General features: G+C 35.3%; 1 protein-coding gene across 4 annotated transcripts in view; it reads right to left on the bottom strand.

Moving 5' to 3' along the window:
* DIAPH2 (diaphanous related formin 2) overlaps positions 1–21914 on the bottom strand; it is a 982724-nt gene that overhangs the window by 480328 nt on the left and 480482 nt on the right. For all 4 annotated transcript variants that reach the window (XM_042974379.1, XM_042974380.1, XM_042974381.1 and 1 more), the window contains one exon: positions 17757–17996. In XM_042974379.1, the coding sequence (XP_042830313.1) occupies positions 17757–17996 (240 nt within the window). The remainder of the gene's footprint in view (positions 1–17756; positions 17997–21914) is intronic.

Genomic DNA, 21914 nt, shown 5'->3' with positions numbered 1-21914 from the left:
TACACACCTAGAAAACTGATTGGAGGATTAACACAACAATCTGCACAATATGAACCACAGAATTGAGCAGGTACATGGTGCAGAGAGGTGAACTTGGGGAGAGAAGCCAGCGGTGGGCAGGGAGCCACTTTTGCAGGCAGAGAGAGGGTGGAGACAGGGTTGGGGGGGTGGTTGAATATGGGAAAAGCACCACTCCCCAAAAACAGATGGAGAGAAAGTAGAAAATTGGAAACAGCCACAGTGACTAAACTGCAAAGGGTGAAAGGAGAAAGGAGAGGGTTTAAATTCCATTAAGTCTGTAAACAAGGGGAGCCCAAAGTCTGCAACACCACAGCTCGGTACCTGGCAGTGCTCTGGTGGGAAGGTCAAATTCCCAGGAACAGAGTAGGGTCCGGGAGGTTCTCTGGCCACACAGGGAAAAGCGGTTCCACTGCTCGAAGGACATTTGGTAGAAACTGTTGAAGCCACCTGGTCCCAGCAGACCCCAGAAAAAGGCCACATTCGCTAGTACTGGAACAAGGTCATTAGGGGTGAAGCCTGGTGCCAGATGTGTGTTGTGATTTTTCATAATCCCTGAAAAGCTTCTGCTACACTATCTTGCGAACTTTTTCTGGGGCTGGCTGGCAACTGGCTGCAATCTCAGGGCACCAGTGGCAGCAGGGTCCAGCAAGCATTCCTGGGTGCAGCCGGTATTTGGCCATTGCTTGGTGATACCTCCTACAGAGGGGTGGAATGGGTCAAAGCCACAGTCCTTCAGAAGAAAGGGGCTGGGGAAAACAGCCGCGTCTGAGACAAAACTCAGGAGAGAGGTACTGCCTGGGGCTTGGTCAGACAGCAAAGAAGCAGGGAGTGGACGAAAGCTGAAGACACAGTATGGGTGCGTGATTGCTAACCGGGCAGAACAGAGTTCCAATACTAGAGACTGGGTGGCTGGGTGATGCCATTTACGCCATTCCTGTGCATGCACAAACACACCTACAAACTCTGCAACAATCCACCCCGGTAGGCTAGCAACGCCATCTAGTGCAGAACAGAGCCGTTACACTGAGCCTGGCCAACTAGGCTAACCTTGCTCTTCAAGACCACAAGTCTCACCACCTACTTAGTTTCTGGACTGTAAAGCGCTACATAGTCTGACTTCTAGGGGAAAATGAAGTAATTTCATTCCTACTTCAATCTGTTAGCAGGTCCATCTATTCAATTTCCTTTATTTTTTTTTTAACTACTTTTCTTTTTCTTCAATACAGAAAGAGAAAAACTTCATTTTTATTTTAAAATTTTAATAAACATTTTTAATTTTTACTATATTTTACTTTTGTGTAATTTTTTTTCAAATTCAATCTTCCATCATTTTATTTTAGTCTACTTCAGTGTATTCACCTTTTCAAATATTCAAAGATTTCCTTTTTTCCTTTTTCCTTTTTTTGATTTCTCTTCTTTTTCTTGAGTGCAGAAAAACTTCATTTTTACTTTCAATTTCTATTAAAAATATTTTCCTTAAATTTTTACTATATTTTCTGCTTTATGTAATTTTTTTCAAATTCTATTTTACTTCCATCATTTTGTTTTAGTCTACTACAGTGTATTCACTTTTTCAAATTTTCAAACGGTTTCTTTTTTTTTCATTTCTCTTTATTCTCTTTTTTGTTTCTTTTCCTGAATACAGAAAGAGAAAAAAATCATTTTCATTTTTAATTTTTATTACAAATATATTTTTTAAATTTTTTTCTACTATGTTCTTTACTTTTGGGTAAATTTTTTCAAATTCTATTTTCCTCCCATCATCTCATTTTAGTCTACTTCAGTGTCTTAAATGATTTCCTTCCCCACCCCCCACCTTTCTTTTCTCTAATCTATCAAACCACTTTCAACACCCAGACCAAAACACACCTAGGATCTAGCATCATTTATTAGATTTGTGTGTGCATGTGTGTCTATGTGTGTTTAATTTTTTAATTTTAATATTTTTAATGTATTTTTTCAATTTTAATTTTTCTACCTCATTAACTCCTTTTCTCCCTTCAAAATGACAAAACGAAGGAATTCACCCCAAAAGAAAGAGCACCAAAAGACGACAGCCAGGGATTTAACCAACACAGATACAAACAAGGTGTATAAACCAGAATTTAGAATCACGATAATAAGAATACTAGCTGGAGTTGAAAAAAAGATTAGAATCCCTTTCTGTAGAGACAAAAGAAGTAAAAAATAGTCAGAATGAAATTAAAAATGCTATAACTGAGCTGCAATCACAGATGGATGCAGCGGTGGCTCGGATGGATGAAGGAGAACAGAGAATCAGCATTATAGAGGACAAACATACAGAATAAGGAAGCAGAAAAAAAGAGGGAGATTAAGGAAAAAGAACATGACTTAAGAATTAGAGAAATCAGTGACTCATTAAAAAGGAACAACATTAGAATCATAGGGGTCCCTGAAGAGGAAGAGAGAGAAATAGGGGTAGAAGGGTTATGTGAGCAAATTATAGCAGAAAACTTTGCTAACCCGGGGAAAGATACAGACATCAAAATCCAGGAAGCACAGAGGACTCTCATTAGATTGAACAAAAAACGACCATCAACAAGGCATATCATAGTCAAATTCACAAAATACTGAGGCAAGGAGAGAATCATGAAAGCAGCAAGGGAAAAAAGTCCCTAACCTATAAGGGAAGACAGATCAGGTTTGCAGCAGACCTATCCACAGAAACTTGGCAGGCCAGAAAGGAGTGGCAGGATATATTCAATGTGCTGAATCAGAAAAATATGCAGGCAAGAATTCTTTATCCAGCAAGACTGTCATTCAAAATGGAAGGAAAGATAATAAGTTTCCCAGACAAATAAAAATTAAAGGAATTTGTGACCACTAAACTAGCCCTGCAAGAAATTTTAACGGGGACTCTCTGAGCGGAGAAAAGATGTATGTATGTGTGTGTGTGTATATATCAAAAGCAACCAAAAGTTGTGTGCAAAATACCACAAATACCACACAAATACCAAAAGTGTGTGTGTATATATATATATATATATATACCAAAAAATATATATATACCAAAATATATATATATATACCAAAATATATATATATATACCTATATATATATATATATATATCAAAATATATATATATATAGGTATATATATATATATATATATATATATGGTATATATTGATATATATATCAAAAAAAAAAATATATATATATATCAAAAGCAACAAAGATTAGAAAGGACCAGAGAACACCACCAGAAACTCCAACTCTACAAGCATCATAATGGCAATAAATTCATATCTTTCAGTACTCACTCTAAATGTCAATGGACTCAGTGCTCCAATCAAAAGACATAGGGTAACAGAATGGATAAGAAAACAAGATCCATCTATATGCTGTTTACAAGAGACCCACTTTAGACCTAAAGACACCTTCAGATTGAAAATCAGGGGATGGAGAATCATCTATCATGCTAATGGTCAACAAAAGCAAGCCAGAGTAGCCATACTTATATCAGACAATCTAGACTTTAAAATAAAGACTGTATCAAGAGATGCAGAAGGGCATTATATCATAATCAAGGGGTCTATCCACCAAGAAGACCTAACAATTGTAAACATTTATGTGCCAAATGTGAGAGCACCCAAATACATAAATCAATTAAACACAAACATAAAGAATCTCATCGATAGTAATACCATAATAGTAGGAGACTTCAACACCCCACAAATAGCAATGGACAGATCATCTAATAAAAAAATAAACAAAGAAACAATAGCTTTGAATGACACACTGGATCAGATGGACTTAACAGATATATTCAGAATATTTCTTCCTAAAGCCACAGAATATACATTCTTTTCCAGTGCACATGGAACGTTCTCCAGAATAGACCATATACTGGGACACAAATCAGCCCTAAGTAATACAAAAAGTTTGAGATCATACCATGCATATTTTCAGACCACAATGCTATGAAACTCAAAATCAACCACAAGAATAAATTTGGAAAGGTAACAAAATACTTGGAGACTGAAGAATATCCTACTAAAGAATGAATGGGCTAACCAAGAAGTTAAAGAGAAAATTAAAAAGTATATGGAAGCCAATTAAAATGATAACACCGCAACCCAAAACCTCTGGGACACAGCAAAGGTGGTCATAAGAGAAAAGTATGCAGCAATCCAGGCCTTCCTAAAGAAGGAAGAAAGATCTTAGGTACACAACCTACCCTTACACCTTAATTAGCTGGAAGAAGAACAGCAAATAAAACCCAAAACCAGCAGAAGACAGGAAATAATAAAGATTAGAGCAGAAATTAATGCTATTGAAACAAAAAAAAACAAAAAACAAAAAACAAAAAACAAAACAACAAAACAAAACAGAACACATCAATGAAACCAGAAGCTGGTTCTTTGAAAGAATTAACAAAATTGATAAAACACTAGCCAGTTTGATCAAAAAGAAAAATGAAAGACCCAAATAAATAAAATCAAGAATGAAAGAGGAGAGATCACAAACAACACAGCAGAAGTAAAAACAATAATAAGAGAATATTATGAGCAATTATATGCCAATAAAATGGGCAATCTTGAAGAAATGGACAAATTCCTAGAAACATATACACTACCAAAACTGAAACAAGAAGAAATATAAAATTTAAAATATAAAATATAAAAATATAAAAATATAAAGAAATAAAACAAGAAGAAATATAAAAACAAGAAGAAAAATAAAAAATATAAAATATAAAAATAACCAGTAAGGAAATCGAATTAGTAATCAAAAATCTGCCAAAAAACAAGAGTCCAGGGCCAGATGGGTTTCTGGGGGAATTCGACCAAACATTTAAGGAAGAATTAACACATATTCTCTTGAAACTGTTCCAAAAAATAGAAATGGGAGGAAGACTTCCAAACTCTTTCTATGAAGCAAGCATTACCTTGATTCCAAAAAGAGACAGAGACCCCACTAAAACTATAGACCAATTTCCCTGATGAACATGGATGCAAAAATCATCAACAAGATATCAGCCAACTGGATCCAACAATACATTAACAAAATTATTCACCACGACCAAGTGGGATTTATACCTGGGATGCAGGGCTGGTTCAATATCCGCAAAACAATTAACGTGGTTCATCACATCAATAAAAGAAAGGACAAGAACCATATGATCCTCTCAATAGATGCAGAGAAGCCATTTGACAAAATACAGCATCTCTCTTGATAAAAACCCTCAGGAAAGTAGGGATAGAGGGATCATACCTTGAGATCATAAAAGCCATATATGAATGACCTAACACTAATAGCATCCTCAATGGGAAAAAAATGACAGCTTTCCCCCTAAGGTCAGGAATGAGACAGGGATGTCCACTCTCGCCACTGTTATTCAACATAGTATTGGAAGTCTTAGCTTCTGCAATCAGACAACACAAAGAAATAAAAGGCATCCAAATCGGCCAGGAGGAGGTCAAACTTTCACTCTTTCCAGATGACATGATACTGTATATGGAAAACCCAAAAGAATCCACCAAAAAACTGCTAGAATTGAAACATGAATTCAGCAAAGTTGCAGGATATAAAATCAATGCACAGAAATTGGTTTCACTCATATACACCAAAAATTAAGCAACAGAAAGAGAAATCAAGGAATCGATCCTATTTACAGTTGCACCAAAACCCATAAAATTCTTAGGACTAAATCTAACCAAAGAGGTGAAAACTCTATACACTGAAAAGAATAGAAAGCTTACAAAAGAAATTGAAGAAGACACACACAAAGAAAAAAAAGGAAAAAGATTCCATGCTCCTGGATAGGAAGAACAAATATTGTGACAATGTCGATACTACTCAAAGCAATCTACATATTCAATACAATCCCTATCAAAGTAACCCCAGCATTCTTCACAGAGCTAGAACAAATAATCCTAAAATTTGTATGGAACCAGAAAAGACCCCAAATAGCTAAAGCAATTTTGAAAAAGAAAACCAAAGTAGGAGGTATCACAATCCCAGACATCAAGCTGTACTACAAAGCTGTAATCATCAAGACAGTATGGTACTGGCACAAGAACAGACACTCAGGTCAATGGAACAGAATAGAGAACCCAAAAATGGACCCACAAACGCATGGCCAACTAATCTTTGACAAAGCAGGAATGAATATCCAATGGAATAAAGACAGTCTCTTCAGCAAGTGGTGCTGGGAAAACTGGACAGCGACATGCAGAAAAATGAACCTGGACCACTTTCTTACACCATACACAAAAATAAACTCAAAATGGATGAAGGACCTCAATGTTAGACAGAAAGCCATCAAAATCCTCAACAAGAAAGCAGGCAAAACCTCTTTGATCTTGGCCACAGAACTTCTTACTCAACATGTCTCCAGAGGCAAGGGAAACAAAAAGCAAAAGTGAACTACTGGAACCTCATCAAAATAAAAAGCTTCTGCACAGTGAAGGAAACATTCAGCAAAACTAAAAGGCAACCAACAGAATGGGAGAAGATATTTACAAATGACATATCAGATAAAGGGTTAGTATCCAAAATTTATAGAGAGAACTTATCAAACTCAACACCCAAAAAACAAATAATCCAGTGAAGAAATGGGCAAAAGCCATCAATAGACAATTCTCCAATGAAGACATCCAGATGGCCAATGGACACATGCAAAGATGTTCAACATCAGTCATCATCTGGGAAATACAAATCAAAACGACAATGACATACCACCTTACACCTGTCAGAATGGCTAACATTAACAACTCAGGCAACAACAGATGTTGGCGAGGATGCAGAGAAAGAGAATCTCCTTTGCATTGTTGGTGGGAATGCAAGCTGATGCAACCACTCTGGAGAACAGTATGGAGGTTCCTTAAAAAACTAAAAATAGAACTATTCTACGACCCAGCAATTGCACTACTTGGCATTTATCTACAGGATACAGGTATGCTGTTTTGAAGGGACACATGTACCCCCATGTTTATAGCAGCACTATCAACAATAGCCAAACTACAGAAAGAGCCCAAATGTCCATCGATGGATGAATGAATAAAGAAGATGTGATACACACACACACACACACACACACACACACACACACACACACACACAATGGTGTATTACTCGGCAATCAAAAAGAATGAAATCTTGTCCTTTGCAACTATGTGGATGGAACTGGAGAGTATTATGCTAAGTGAAATTAGTCAGTCAGAGAAAGACAAAAATCATATGACTTCACTCAAATGAGGACTTTTAGAGACAAAACAGATGAACATAAGGGAAGGGAAATAAAAATAGTATAAAAACAGGGAGGGGGACAAAACAGAAGAGACTCATAAATATGGAGAACAAACTGAGGGTTACGGGAGGGGTTGTGGGATGGAGGATGGGCTAAATGGGTAAGGGGCACTAAGGAATCTATTCCTGAAATCATTGTTGCAGTATATGCTAACTAATTTGGATGTAAATTTAAAAAAAAATAAAAAATAAAACAAGTTAAAAAAAAGGAATGGGTTAAATAATGTTAATATTTAAAACAAAAAAACAAGGAATACTGATCAAGTCTGTATCAGACAGATTACATTTACAAACTAGTGTTCTCTGGATTGAATAATGTTAATATTTAAAAGAAAAAAAACAAGGAATACTGATCAAGTCTGTATCAGACAGATTCCATTTACAAACTAGTGTTCTATAGATAATTTTGTAAACCAAAAATTGTGGGGAGTGGTTACAATGAAGTTTTCACACAGCTTATAGTGTTGTACATGTGGTAATATCTAAACATATGTAATCAGATTCTGAAAAAGCAAACAAGTGTTACATTTAAAATATAAGATAATTGGCACCAATGAATGTAAATCAATAAATATTTCAACTTAGAGAAACATCTTTAAATAAGCTCAGGAGATGTGTATTTTTAGAGGCAAGTAGGAGAGTAGATGTATGAACTTCTTTTAATCAGAGTTGCAATTTCAAAAAAGGTATTGTGATAGACATATGCTTTTATAACTATAGGCATACATCAAAGATATTGCAGGTTTGGTTTCAGTCCACAGTAAAGTGAATATTGCAATAAAGCAAGTCAAATGGACCTCTTTGTTTCCCAGTAGATATAAAAGTTATGTCTACACTACACAGTAGTCTGTTAAGTGTGCAACAGCATTATGTCAAAAACAAACCCCTATGTACGTAATTAATTAATTAATTGATTAAAAAGTACTGTAAACTGGGGTGCCTGGGTGGCTCAGTCAGTTGAGCATCTGACTTGGGCTCAGGTCATGATCTTGCTGCTCGTGGGTTCGAGACCCGCATCAGGCTCTGTACTGACAGCACAGAGCCTGGAGCCTGCTTCAGATTCTGTGTCTCCCTCTTTCTTTGCCCCTCCTCTGCTCACACCTCTCTCAAAAATGAATAAACTTAAAAAAAAATACTGTAAGCTAACCATTATCAGTGTTTTCAGCAAGTCATAATCACTGATCACAGATCACTATAACAAACAATGAAAAAGTTTTAAATATTCTGAGGATTACCAAAATGTGGCACAGAGACACCAAGTGAAAAATGGTGCTTATAGGTTTACTTGAAACAGGCTTGCCAAACTTTTAATTTGTAAAAAAAAACACACAATTTGCAAAGTGCAAAGTGCATAAAATGAGGTATGCCTGTATACCTATTTGAAGCATATCCACAAAAATGGTTAATTCCTGTGCCCAACATGATCATATAGCTTTCCTCATGCTAATACAGCAGTTTGCTTTTTCTCCCATCTCCGTCCCATAATGCAGGCTACAGAGAATGAGAAAGATATAATGCATCTACACATTAACATGAATCTCTACAATGTCATGACCATCTGTAAAAATTGAGATGGACATCTTAGAAGAAAGCACCTGTAAAGACAGGAATACATACTACCTTCACCAAGTGTTCTTTCTACTTATGTCAATCTGTATGTACAGACCACTATAGTACAGAGATAAAGAGACTACATACTCTACATCTTAGAAGTGGGAAAAGCTGATTTTCTAACTGGAGGACAGTCTTCAAAACATATGGTGGTATGTTCATGGGATCACAAAATCAGGGAGCCAAGATCATATGTTTCTAACTTTTGGAGGGCTGCATTTTTAAAGACAAGAAGCTCAGAAAAATTAGTTTGTGTTTTGTTTATATTTTAAATGGTGTGAAATGCATCAGACGTGAGGGCTTTGGATTGAATTTCTGAGCTGGTATCCAAACATCCTAATTACTAGAGAAATGGGACCACCGAAGCAATATTTTAGTACTACCATTTGCCTATGTGCACAAATCCACATGCACTGATTAATAGTATGTGCTTTAGGATATATAACAAGTAACATATGGGAACTAAAAGAACTTAGAAAAATAAATTTAGTGTTCTATAAATTTAAACACTTTTGGACTTTTTGACTTAAGTAATATTAATGCTTGCTGTTTGAAAATTATGAATTTTGGTATATTGAGTTACCTGAAGAAATGAGGGAAACAAAAACCCATGACACAATTATGGAAACTGAATCTAAAATGTCCCACTGGCATAGTACCACAATAGTGCAGCATTTATCTTTAAGGTCCCAAGAAACTATTCAGTGGTCCCCAATGATGAGAGCCCATTAAGCACAATTCAATAAAACACAATGGACTTAAATAAAGGTCAACCATCATATAAGCTGAACAAAGGAAACCATTTAAAGCTGAGAATGATATCCCGTCCTTAAATCATTCTCAGCTGGTTAGTTGTTTCAGAGGCCAAAAACGGTAAATGTTCCTACATGGAATAATATAATGCAGCACACACAAACCCTTAACTTGAAATGTTTGTGTCTATTGGTCATAAATTATGAACAAGTAGTATGGGGTGTCACTATTTTACAGGATGGCATTTTAAAATGCAAAGTAACATAAATGAGCTCCTCTGTATTTTGCTATACATTTGGATCTATGTCACTGATTACAACTACTCAGGGAAATCACCAACTGAAAACTCTTTCCTACAAATAGTCCCACAGGAAGGAAATTTTAAAGGACCCACAGGGAGGAAATGGAAAGTTTGGGAAGAAGATCAAACATTCCATCCAACCCTGTACTTGATAAGAGAGTCTAATCTTCCCTTACATGGAATTTTCTAATACAAATTACATCCTTCAAAGCAATTTTCTTCTCAGCCAACTATCAACCACAACTTCCCTAAATTCAAGTAATGCTAAACACTCTCTTATAGGAAAAAGCATATTTCAGTGAAGCAAAAGAGACCATCAAATTCTAAAAGTAGCTTGAGCCACTGACATAATTTGAGTCCCAGGAAAAGTCGGATTCTAACTCTGCCTCTGACACTGAGTGATTCTGGGTAAGTTATCTTCCTGGAAAGAAGATTCTCATTTGTAAAATCTTGAGAACAGCAGCCAACCTTGCCTACACAAAACTGATAGGTTCTGAGAACTTATACATACAAAATCAAATGATAGCTCTATAATTATGCAGATTATTAAATGCTATTTTATTACAAATATATAGGCTCTAATGCCTGGATACATTAAAATCTATTAGAGGAAGAGAAATTTTCTTCTTTCAATTTTTTATTAATTTTTTTTTAATGTTTGTTGATTTTTGAGACAACATGAACAGGAGAGGGGCAGCAAGAGAGAGGGAGACACGGAATCTGAAGCAGGCTCTAGGCTCTGAGCTGTCAGCATAGAGCCTGACACGGAGCTTGTGATGCAGGGCTAGAACTCACAGAGATCATGACCTGAGCTGAAGTAAGATGCTGAACTGAATGAGTCACCCAGGCACCCCAGGAAGAGAAATTTTCTATTAATATGCCTGCAATTACTTCCAATTCAATTTGAATAAGAAAAGAGATTCCTCATTTTACATGCTACCAGAGAATCAAGAAAATCTACATGTCATTTTCTCCATTTTTAGAATTCCATAAGTGGCAGAATTGTTCTGTAATGCTTCCTTGAAATGAGCCATGTATAACCAAACATTCTGTTACAGTGCAGTGAGAGACAGTATGCTTGCCAGTTTTGGGACATAGAAAACAGATTTAAGACTCAACTTGGATACTTATTAGCTTTTTCAAATTGGAAAAATTGCATTACTTCAATGGGCTTTAGTCTCCTAATTTGCAAATGGGTTAATAATAATTCACCTCCTTGAATCATAAGAAAAGCACTTTATAAACTGTAACACAGGCAACCAAATATGTGGAATACTGACTACGATTTATTGAACTTTGGGGGGGTGCCTTTCAGTATATCCTACAGTGGTTGTTTTCTAAAATATCTTTGGTTATAAATTAATGTCCCGTATTTATTTATTGACTTATATTTGAAGGTAGAATTGCTGGTTTATAATTATAGCAAACAATAATTTTTTATGTTTTTACAAATAAACCACAGCAGTATGACAATTACATATTCAATAGTTTTGCTGGTAAACAATATAACTTTTACATCTGTGAGGAACTAAATTCTCTAATTAAAAAAAAAAAGTTAATGTTTATGCCAAACACTGACAACAAACCCTTTATTTAATCAAATTTCTTGGCTTTCATTCAAGAGTAATTTACTGATGGCTTCATATAAAATAGACCCTGGGGATTTAATGTAGAATACAATATACATCCAAATTCCATAAGTTCTGCGTCTTCAAAGAGAATGAGAAATAAAATAATTAAAGTATAAACAATTCTATAGTAATGTGTTCAAAGTGTGCAATGGGAACCAGAGAAGAATAAAGAGCAAAAACTAGATGAAGAAGAGGAGTGAAAGACACTATAAAAATGCAAAAGACAAGCTGTTTCAGTTACATGTTTAAAAAAGAGAGAAAGTGGAACATTATTAGGAGGCTAGGACCCCACCTCTATTTTCATAACTTAAGTGACCACCCACTATCCTGAGTTGCCTGGGATTGTCCCAATCCTGAGTAATCCACATGTTTTAGCACTAACCCCCAATTTGACTATATTTGGAGATAAGACCTTTAAGGAGGTAATTAAGGTTAAATAAAGTCAAAAGGGTGGGGTCTAATCTGATAGGATTAGTGTCCTTATAAGAAGAGGAGGTGATACCAGAGCTCTCCTGCACTTTCTCAACTATTTTTTTTTTAATTTAAATCCAACTTAGTTAACATACAGTGTAATAATAATTTCAGGAATAGACTTTAGTGATTCATCACTTACATATAACTCTTTCTCTCTGTCTCTATGTGGGGCACAGAGGAAAGGCTATTTGATGACACTGCAAGAAGGTAGCTATCTGCAAGCCAGGAAAAGATGTCTCACCAGACACCAACCAGGCCAGCACCTTGATCTTGGACTTCCTGTCTCCAAAACTGTGAGAAAATTAAGTTCTGTTGTTTAAACCACCCATCCTGTGGTATTCTGTTATGGACGCCAGAGCTGACCAATACACAAACCAAAGTATTTCCCTTCTCTGAGTGTCAGTTTTCTTATCTGCAGACTGAAGACTAGTCACCTTCTTATGTTAACATTATAAATTTATATGGAAACAATCCACCTCATTTCAGCTAAGAATGATAAAATGTGAAATTCTTAGAGTACTTAGATAGGACTTTTTTCCTAGATTTTTTTTGTGTGTGTGAGTATGTGTGTGTGTAGATTTTTTCTTGGACTATATATTCCACATTTTGCTTCCATGGACGTAGTCATTTTCCTTTCAAATCATATTTTATGATAAGTAATCTATTTTTAATTAAAACTGAACCTCTTTTACTTTCCTTATAACTTCTATGGGGGAGTTGTAGACTTTCCTTTGTGTACTTGGGGTAATACCTACAATATTCTGTCACTAATACCATGTGAAAGTCTCTAGAAAATAAGGCTTTTATATGTTACACATACTTTATAGAAATGATGAATCTTAGGAAAAGGAACACATAAAAAACTACCTTATCATCTTAATGCTAATGACTTAAAATAAAATGTATATAAAATTTTTCTACAGTAAATGTAAATATTTTCTTCAGGTTCTTTGTATAATTTATTTCAAATCTGTACAAAAGCACACCATCTTACTGTATCATGATTTATTATGTCTCTCTGTCCAACTAGAATGACTAGAAATGGGTGACTAGTATGGGTGAGACTAGTATGGATGAAGGGGATATTAACTCAAGGCAGAAAAAGAAAGGTCTGTGGATTTCTTAAGTTATGAAATGAATTGTGAATGATTTTTTAAAAAGTTATGAAGGCAGGTTATCTAAACTAGTATACAAATAACTCAAAATCTTCTCACAATTGGCCTACTAATGTTATCATTTGTGCCCAACATATACCCAATATTCCAGACAGTGTGGTTTTCTAATTCATCTTCAAATGTACAATGATTATACCTAGTTATCTATCATCATTAAAAAGAACTACTACTGAGGAGCCTGGGTGGCTCAATGGGTTAAGTGTCTGACTTGGTTTCTGCTCAGGTCATGATGCCATGGTTCGTGAGTTCGAGCCCTGCAATGGGTTCTGTGTTGACAGCCGGGATCCTGCTTGGGATGCTCTCTCTCACTCTCTCTCTGCGCCACCCCACTCATGATCGGTCTCTCTCTCCTTCTTAAAATAAATAAATAATCTCATAAAAGAACTACTACCATTTAACATTATAATTTTTCAAAGAACTCTGACAAAAATCATTTTATTTGACCCTGAAAAAAACCCTATATAACAAAATAAACAAGGGTCACTGCATTTCCTCATTTATAGTTGACTAACTGGGTTTCATAAAGAGTAACTGATTCAGCCATGAAAATCTGGCTTACTTAGTAATGGGCAAAATGGAAGCTAAAGCAAAATTTCTGAGTCCAGCTTTCTCCTATCTTGTAAGGTTATGGCTTCTTCTCTTATATAACATAATTCTATGTATCCTTCAAGATCCTTCTGTTCCATTTTATAGTACTGTTCATCCTCACCCCATCACCAAAAATTCCTCCCTCTCTGAAGTCCTGTCAATCTCAATGGCCATTAATCTTCATATTCATTGACAGTGTATCTTGTGATACAATCTGCCTATCACAATACTCTGTATGTAGTATATTTCCTGGCTATTTAACTGTACCACTAGCTTCTTGAGATTTCTGTGTGTCTTCTGTATTGTTTGTATCCCTCTGGTGTACTAATGATCTCTTTTGTTTTGCCTTTGTTTGGGTCTGCCTGATATCCCTTCATCTGCCCCTAATCTTTGGTGTCCCTATCTTTAATTAACAGCATCCTTTAGGACATGACCACTCTTCCATTGCAGGTAGTCTTGGTAGTTCTGTTAAACAAGGTTCTTTACTTTCCCTTGGACAAGGAGTATTCTTGTAATTAATCCACACTAGGTCAGTCAGTCTTTATAATAAGAACTTGAATCAAAATCAGGAAAAAGAGGAGGAAAATGGTTGGAGTTAATAGGCCCAAAGACAATTTCCTGAAAATACTTTCCATTTGTTACTGCTCTCTGTATTCTCAAAGCTGCCATAGTTGCTGCTCTTTTAAAGGCCAAATTATTCAGCATTTCCTCAGCTTCTGACTGAGCTATCTCATATGTTACCGAGAAATTCCTTCTCCCCCCCCCCCTTAAATCAGGCAGAATCACTTTCTCTTGCTTGCAAACAAAGATCCTTATCTGATATACCCACAAAGTTTAGTGCATGGGGAGTGCTAAGTATTTTTAAATATTTTGTTCTTTTTTTAAAATGTTGATTTATTTATTTTGAGGGAGAGAGAGAGAGGGAAAGAGAGAGGAAGAGGGAGGGAGGGTCACAGAGAGAGGTGAGAGAGAATCCCAAGCAGGCTCCACACTGCCAGCACAGAGCCAGATGCGGGGCTCAAACTCATGAACCATGAGATCATGACTTGAGCCGAAATCAGGAGTCAGACGATTAACTGACTGAGCCACCCAGGCACCTCTCAAATGTTTTGTTCTTATGCAGATTATATATATTATTGTATATTACTGAAAACATAAATAAATGACCCTGAAGTGCACCATTGCTATTGGTTAAAATTTTAGTAATCAACAGGCAAGCAGGGGCCAAGCTAACATTGGGAACTTATATGCATGGAAATGACTTTTATTACAGTTCATAACCCTGGTTTGGTGACTCACAAAGTGATAATTCACTGCTGCAAATTAACAAAGCATTTTGTGGTGAGGGTAGTACTTATAGTAATGATACCATTTAGTTATATTTGACATTTAGGTTAACACATCTGTTTTCCTTTTCTTCCCAAATATTATAGAAGCCAACTGTGACCATCTGAATTTTTAATATTATTTTACCACAAAATACATCTGATAAACTTAACTGCTTATACCATAGCTCCTTTTTAAGTAAGTGAATATTTTAACATACTCTATAGCTTCTTGTGAAGAGCAGATTTATAGTTTTAAATTCACTGAGAAAGGAAATTATCATTAGAGTAATTTAGGTGGGTAAATGGTATCAGTTTTTGAAGCATTATCATCACTCTACAAAGGAAGTTCCCTCTATGATTCTTTAAGGAAAAAAAATAAGAAAAATCAACCAGTAATTGTTTATCACTGGACTTTAACAGCAATTCTAGCTAATCATACATCAGTAGTTAATTCACGTTTGAACAGATTACAAACCTAAGCTAACTATTTCTATGTACTTTGGTAAATTTCTGTCATTTTAGACATTTACATACTCAGAATCCTTTGTATTCCAGGAGCATCCTTTTAATATTAGACATTAGGGGAATATCATGCATATATATGATATTTCTCTTTGTCAATGACAAGTATTTCCCTGAAGATAAAATCCTACTGAAAAGTGGAGGGTGGGGGAAGGGGGCATTTTAAAACATTCACTTCTTCTCTTTTAGAACATCTATTACTACATGATAGTATTTCCCACAAGATTATTTTTATTTTATTTGAAGTTGTCAAAAATCTTTGTGCTGAATCCTTTGAGCATACCTCTAGTGATAGATGTCAGATCAGTGCTGTATGGAAGAACTTTTATTTGAGTGGTAGATGACAGGAAGAAGCTTTTCTCTGAAATATAAGATGTAACTATAAAATCCTTCTGTGAGATGAATATAAACTTTTGTTCTGGTGTATAAATGATTTACTCATTCTTGCTTCAAAAAATCACTTCATGTAATTAATTGCAATAGTGTGAAATTAAGACACTTAAAAAGGTACATATTTATTCAAATAAGGAGAGTTTGTTTTAAATGTCTTCTTTATATGAATCAAATGTGAAATAGGCATACAATATAAATTTCCATTGATCTTTTCTTTTAATTTATATTTTTATAATCATTCACCAAAAACACCTTCAAGATTCACTCACTATGCATATAGCATATACTCAAAACAAGTAGCATCTTCATAAGAGATGACTTTATTAGTACTGAGTATATGGTATGCAAAGAATGAAAATGTATTAAATGTTTAGATTTATCCTACAAATCTGGCTATGACTTATTCCATTTATTACAAGCATTGCCTTATTCTATGATTATCAAATAATTTCAAATGTCCCCTAATATCACAAGAAGAGGGAGTAACTTTTTTTTTTTTTACCAGGTCTAGCAATCCAGATGATCTTTCCTATCTTTCTGGCCCTCTTTCCTCACACCCCTCAAAAATAAATCACGAGTAAACATATACAATTCCACTATATATCCTATTACTACAAATGTTATTCTTTGCCTGAGTTAGAACTGCCAGAAGCAAATCACTTTTGATACATATTAAAATGCTGTTCCACATATATTTCATATACATCTATTTAATGCATGAATAGAAAAGAAATTTATATCCACTCTTACATTCGGGATTCTTGTTATAATCTAATTCAAGAACTAACTAAAGTTCTGCAGTGTTTTAAGATGTGAGAAGAAAACAGAGTGGAAGCATGGCGAGATGTGAAAGAGGGATTGCTTGTTTTCAGATTTATTTTTCTCTCCAGCTTTCTCACAGGTCTTTACCTCAGAGTCTATTCATCTTTCTCTTTGTAACAGACAGATCTTTCTCTCGAATAAAGTGGTTCACTTTAGCCTAGAAATGAGCATATACAATCACCTCTGGGTTTCTCTGTTTCTGTACTTCTCACAAGAATTAAAATCTCAAAAATAATATCATGAAATGACTTGGTCAATCATTATTATTGATCAAAACAATAAGATGATTGTCACTTGATTTTCTTTCAAGTTTTAGTTAATGGACTACACCTAATATAAACTTAACTAACACAACACTGTTCAACAATAAAGAGTTTTGTTGGCTTAGACTAGAACAAGCAAAGCATACTTAAAAAGAAGTTTCTGGCTATTTACCTCATTACATTTAGCTCCTCAAATACCTTTTGGAGAGACATAAAAGAAGTACAAGGGGAATGAAATACAAGATTGCATCTACTTTATAAAAAGCAATTTTTTTTTATTTACAAACTCCAGTAAGATATGATGAGAAAGTTTAGTACTATACTACAAAAGGATATGCAATATCTTTGAGACTTTACTGCACTAAAATTATATATATATATATATATATATATATATAGAGAGAGAGAGAGAGAGAGAGAGAGAGAGAGAGAGAGAGAGAGAGATCTGTTTTAATTGAAATATAATTCACTTATAATAACATTCACTCTTTTAAAGTGTACTTTTTTTTTTTTTTTTGGCTTGTGTACCTTTCTATTTAGAGTGACCCTTCTCACAGATGAAACTATTATTGTATCTTACCTTAAAATGTTATCTTACCTTACAAAGAAAGTTGATCTTAAAACCCAAAGACTGGGCATTTCTCGAGCCTGAGTTCATGTAGTTTCCAACCAAAAGAACTAACTCTAAAAGTTTGTTAAAGCTTTCACTTTTCTTCAGTTCTTCACAGGCAAGAGTTACTGCTATGATGCTTGGTTTGATGTTGTTTACATGTTCTTCAAACGTGAGCTTGAATAGAATGCTATTGAGACGAGGCCGCAACATTTTCACTGAGCTCATCTGTAAGATAAGAAATGCTCTATAAGAACATATATATAAAGCCTGTTATTTCACTTTCCAATAGAGATAACTTTATAGACTGTACTGTAAAATTTCTGCATAAAATGAATTTTCTCTGGGTCTCAAAAAACATTGTTTTGGTTTGTTTTAGAAATTCCAAAGGAATATTTTATTTATTTATTTTTAATATTTTTAACGTTTATTTATTTTTGAGACAGAGAGAGACAGAGCATGAAAAGGGGAGGGTCAGAGAGAGAGGGAGACACAGAATCTGAAGCAGGCTCCAGGCTCCGAGCTGACAGCACAGAGCCCAACGCGGGGCTCGAACTCACGGACTGTGAGATCATGACCTGAGCCGAAGTCAGACGCTTAACCGACTGAGCCACCCAGGCGCCCCACCAAAGGAATATTTTAATAAAAATTTTAAAAAGTTAGTTGTTCAGTTTTAAACAAATCATCCTTATAACAGTAAGAAAATGTTATTGAAGCTAAACATTTGCTGTTTGTTAATTCCATAATCATAAGTCATCAATAGCATTTAAACTGCCAAAAATTTGTCCTTGAGGTGAACTATGAAAATTTACAAACATGAAATTGAGCTTGAGTGAATAGGGTGGCCACAGATAAAAGATGTGCATGATGACAGAAAAGTGAACCACATTTCCCAAGAAATTATCTATTACTATGCTGTTTGAAATCAGAAGACTAGGTCTGATTGAACATTTAATAATTTTAAACCTATGATTTCTATTCACCAAATATATTAAATATTTATATATGCTCTAAAGAATTTCTTCTACTTGACAAAATGTTGATGCTATATAATTAGGTTATGGTAAAATCACATCAACTTACTTTTAAGTACATTATTCAAAAATTCTATATTGGTTTTCTTCAAAACAGTTCAAGTTAGGTTTTAATTACTTATTTCATAGTATTCGTGCATGTTCTCTATTCCCTTTGGTATAGCTCCTATGATAATAATTTCTTTTGGTCGTTAATTTCCTATAGCTCCAAGTCATTTTAATAGCTTTCATTCACCAAATTAATTCTGAGACAGAGGTGGAGATGGGGATAGACACATATGAACAACACAAGCACACCAACAATGAAAATAAATTATTAAAAGTTCTAATTATATTTATTTTTGGCACGTATAGTTTAGTTTCTTGAATATAAATGTTAGGCACAGAGTAGGCACTGAGATATCTTGTAGATAAGATAAAAATAATTTGACAACATAAAAGTGCTTAAGCCACAAAGTACCCTTCAAAAGAAGCAAATGAGCTGTTGAATAGATCATATCTACTTTCATATGGAAGCAAGGCATAGTTCATAATTTTTCTTTTTTTAATTAAAAAAAAATTTCAATATGAAATTTATTGTCAAATTGGTTTCCATACAACACCCAGTGCTCATCCCAACAGGTGCCCTTCTCAATGCCCATCACTCACTTTCCCCTCCCTCTCACCCCCATCAACCCTCAGTTTGTTCTCAGTTTTTAAGAGTCTCTTGTGGTTTGGCTCCCTCCCTCTCTTTTTTTTTCCTTCCCCTCCCCCACGGTCTTTTGCTAAGTTTCACAGGATCCACATAAGAGTGAAAACATATGGTATCTGTCTTTCTCTGTATGACTTATTTCACTTAGCATAACAATCTCCAGTTCTATCTACGTTGCTACAAAAGGCCACAGTTCATTCTTTCTCATTGCCAAGTAGTATTCCATTGAGTATATAAACCACAATTTCTTTATCCATTCATCAGTTGATGGACATTTAGGCTCTTTCCATAATTTGGCTATTGTTGAAAGTGCTGCAATAAACATTGAGATACAAGTGCCCCTATGCAGCAGCACTCTTTATCTCTTGGGTAAATTCCTAGCAGTGCTATTGCTGGGTAATAGGGTAGATCTATTTTTAATTTTTTAAGGAACCTCCACACTGTTTTCCAGAGTGGCTGCACCATTTTGCATTGCCACCAACAGTGCAAGACGGTTCCCATTTCTCCACATCCTCGCCAGCATCCATAGTTTCCTGATTTGTTCATTTTAGCCATTCTGACTGGTGTGAGGTGATATCTGAGTGTGGTTTTGATTTGTATTACCCTGATGAGGAGTGAGGAGTGACGTTGAACATGTTTTCATGTGCCTGTTGGCCATCTGGATGTCTTCTTTAGAGAAGTGTCTATTCATATTTTCTGCCCATTTCTTCACTGTATTATTTGTTTTTTGGGTGTGGAGTTTGGTGAGTTCTTTATAGATTTTGGATACTAGCCCTTTGTCTGATATGTCATTTGCAAATATCTTTTCGCATTCTGTCAGTTGCCTTTTGAAATTTTTTTTTCAACGTTTTTTGTTTATTTTTGGGACAGAGAGAGACAGAGCATGAACGGGGGAGGGTCAGAGAGAGAGGGAGACACAGAATCGGAAACAGGATCCAGGCTCCGAGCCATCAGCCCAGAGCCTGACGCGGGGCTCGAACTCACGGACCGCGAGATCGTGACCTGGCTGAAGTCGGAGGCTTAACCGACTGCGCCACCCAGGCGCCCCATGTCAGTTGCCTTTTGAAATGAACTTGTGCATTAACCATGGGTATATGTGTCCCCAAAGATTAACGTGGCCTTCTTCTTACCCCATTATATGCTCTCATGCTTTTTATAGGTAGATTTATAAAAGGATGTGGGGAATATCCACCTGTTACTATATTTATTTAGATCTTATTACTTATCAAGAGTTCTTTTTTTTTATGTGACCAGGGTAATATTATACAAACCATCCTACAGTTTCTTCAGCACTCACATGGTAAGTACAAGACATACTAGCAAACCATAAGTTTCCAATATAGCTTAAAACTCATAACACAGTCACTTCATAACTATAGTTAGTGATAGAACCAGCATATGATTCTAGATGGGTAAACAGAAATTAAGTGCTAGAGAGTTTTCTGACTTAAACTCTTAGGACTACAATGTTTAATGAAAACTTCACAGTAGAGGTGACACAAATGGATAGAAAAAGAGACAGAGAGAGAGAAAGAGAAAAAGAGAGAGTGAGAGTGAGTGCAAAAACTGGAGCCAAAAGGGTGTAGAAACAATGGTGTGAGAAAAGATTTATACTTGGGAATATATGAGGCATATACCTAGGGGAAAAATGTGGACCAAAGTACCCAATGAGTCCATGTAAAGGCCATGAAATTGGAAGCTAACCATATCAAAGTCTCTATCACCATGAATGCACAAATCTCTTGGTGTACGTTTGTGTGGGAACCTAAGTTTCTATGACTTTCTGCCTTTCTTTATGCCTCCACTACTCTCTCTAAATCCCTCCCCACTTTATTTTTCCTTTCCTTTCATTGGTAACTGACAAGCATTTGCACACACACATGTTTCTATCATTTTATGTATTTAGGAAGTCGTTTTTCAGTCTCTCTGATGGTTAAAAATGCCCTAGAGCTACTGTGATCAGGTGCTAGTCATTATGTACATGCCCTTTGGCCATGCTTTATAGGGCTTATAGGAACCCAGCTCACCAGGGTGGCATTGGTCCCAGATCAACCAGTGATTTAAACCTTAGGCTCACATGGGTTTTTAATTTTATTTCAGTTCTAGTACTACTTGTCTTCATTCATATTTTTATCCTTTCCAGGGTTTATATTTCAGTTTTTGGTCCACAAATCAAGAGAACATGGATTCAATCATTTTTTTTTTAATATTTAATTTTTTAGTACCACCTCTAACTGAAATAATGTGACCAAAAGTGCAATATCATAATAATAGTAACAATAACAGTGATTAACATGTGTTAAGTGCCTTGTGCCAGACATTTTTATGCATATGTATTATAAATATGTTTTAACTGATTTGGTCTCAAAATGATCCTAGGAAAAGTTATTAGCACTAGATTAGGAAAGTGAGGCACAGAAA

The sequence above is a fragment of the Panthera tigris genome, chromosome X, assembly GCF_018350195.1.
Source record: "Panthera tigris isolate Pti1 chromosome X, P.tigris_Pti1_mat1.1, whole genome shotgun sequence".
Lineage (NCBI taxonomy): Eukaryota > Metazoa > Chordata > Mammalia > Carnivora > Felidae > Panthera > Panthera tigris.
The sequence above is the reverse complement of the archived record's forward strand: the minus strand, read 5'-3'. Positions and strand labels throughout refer to the sequence as shown.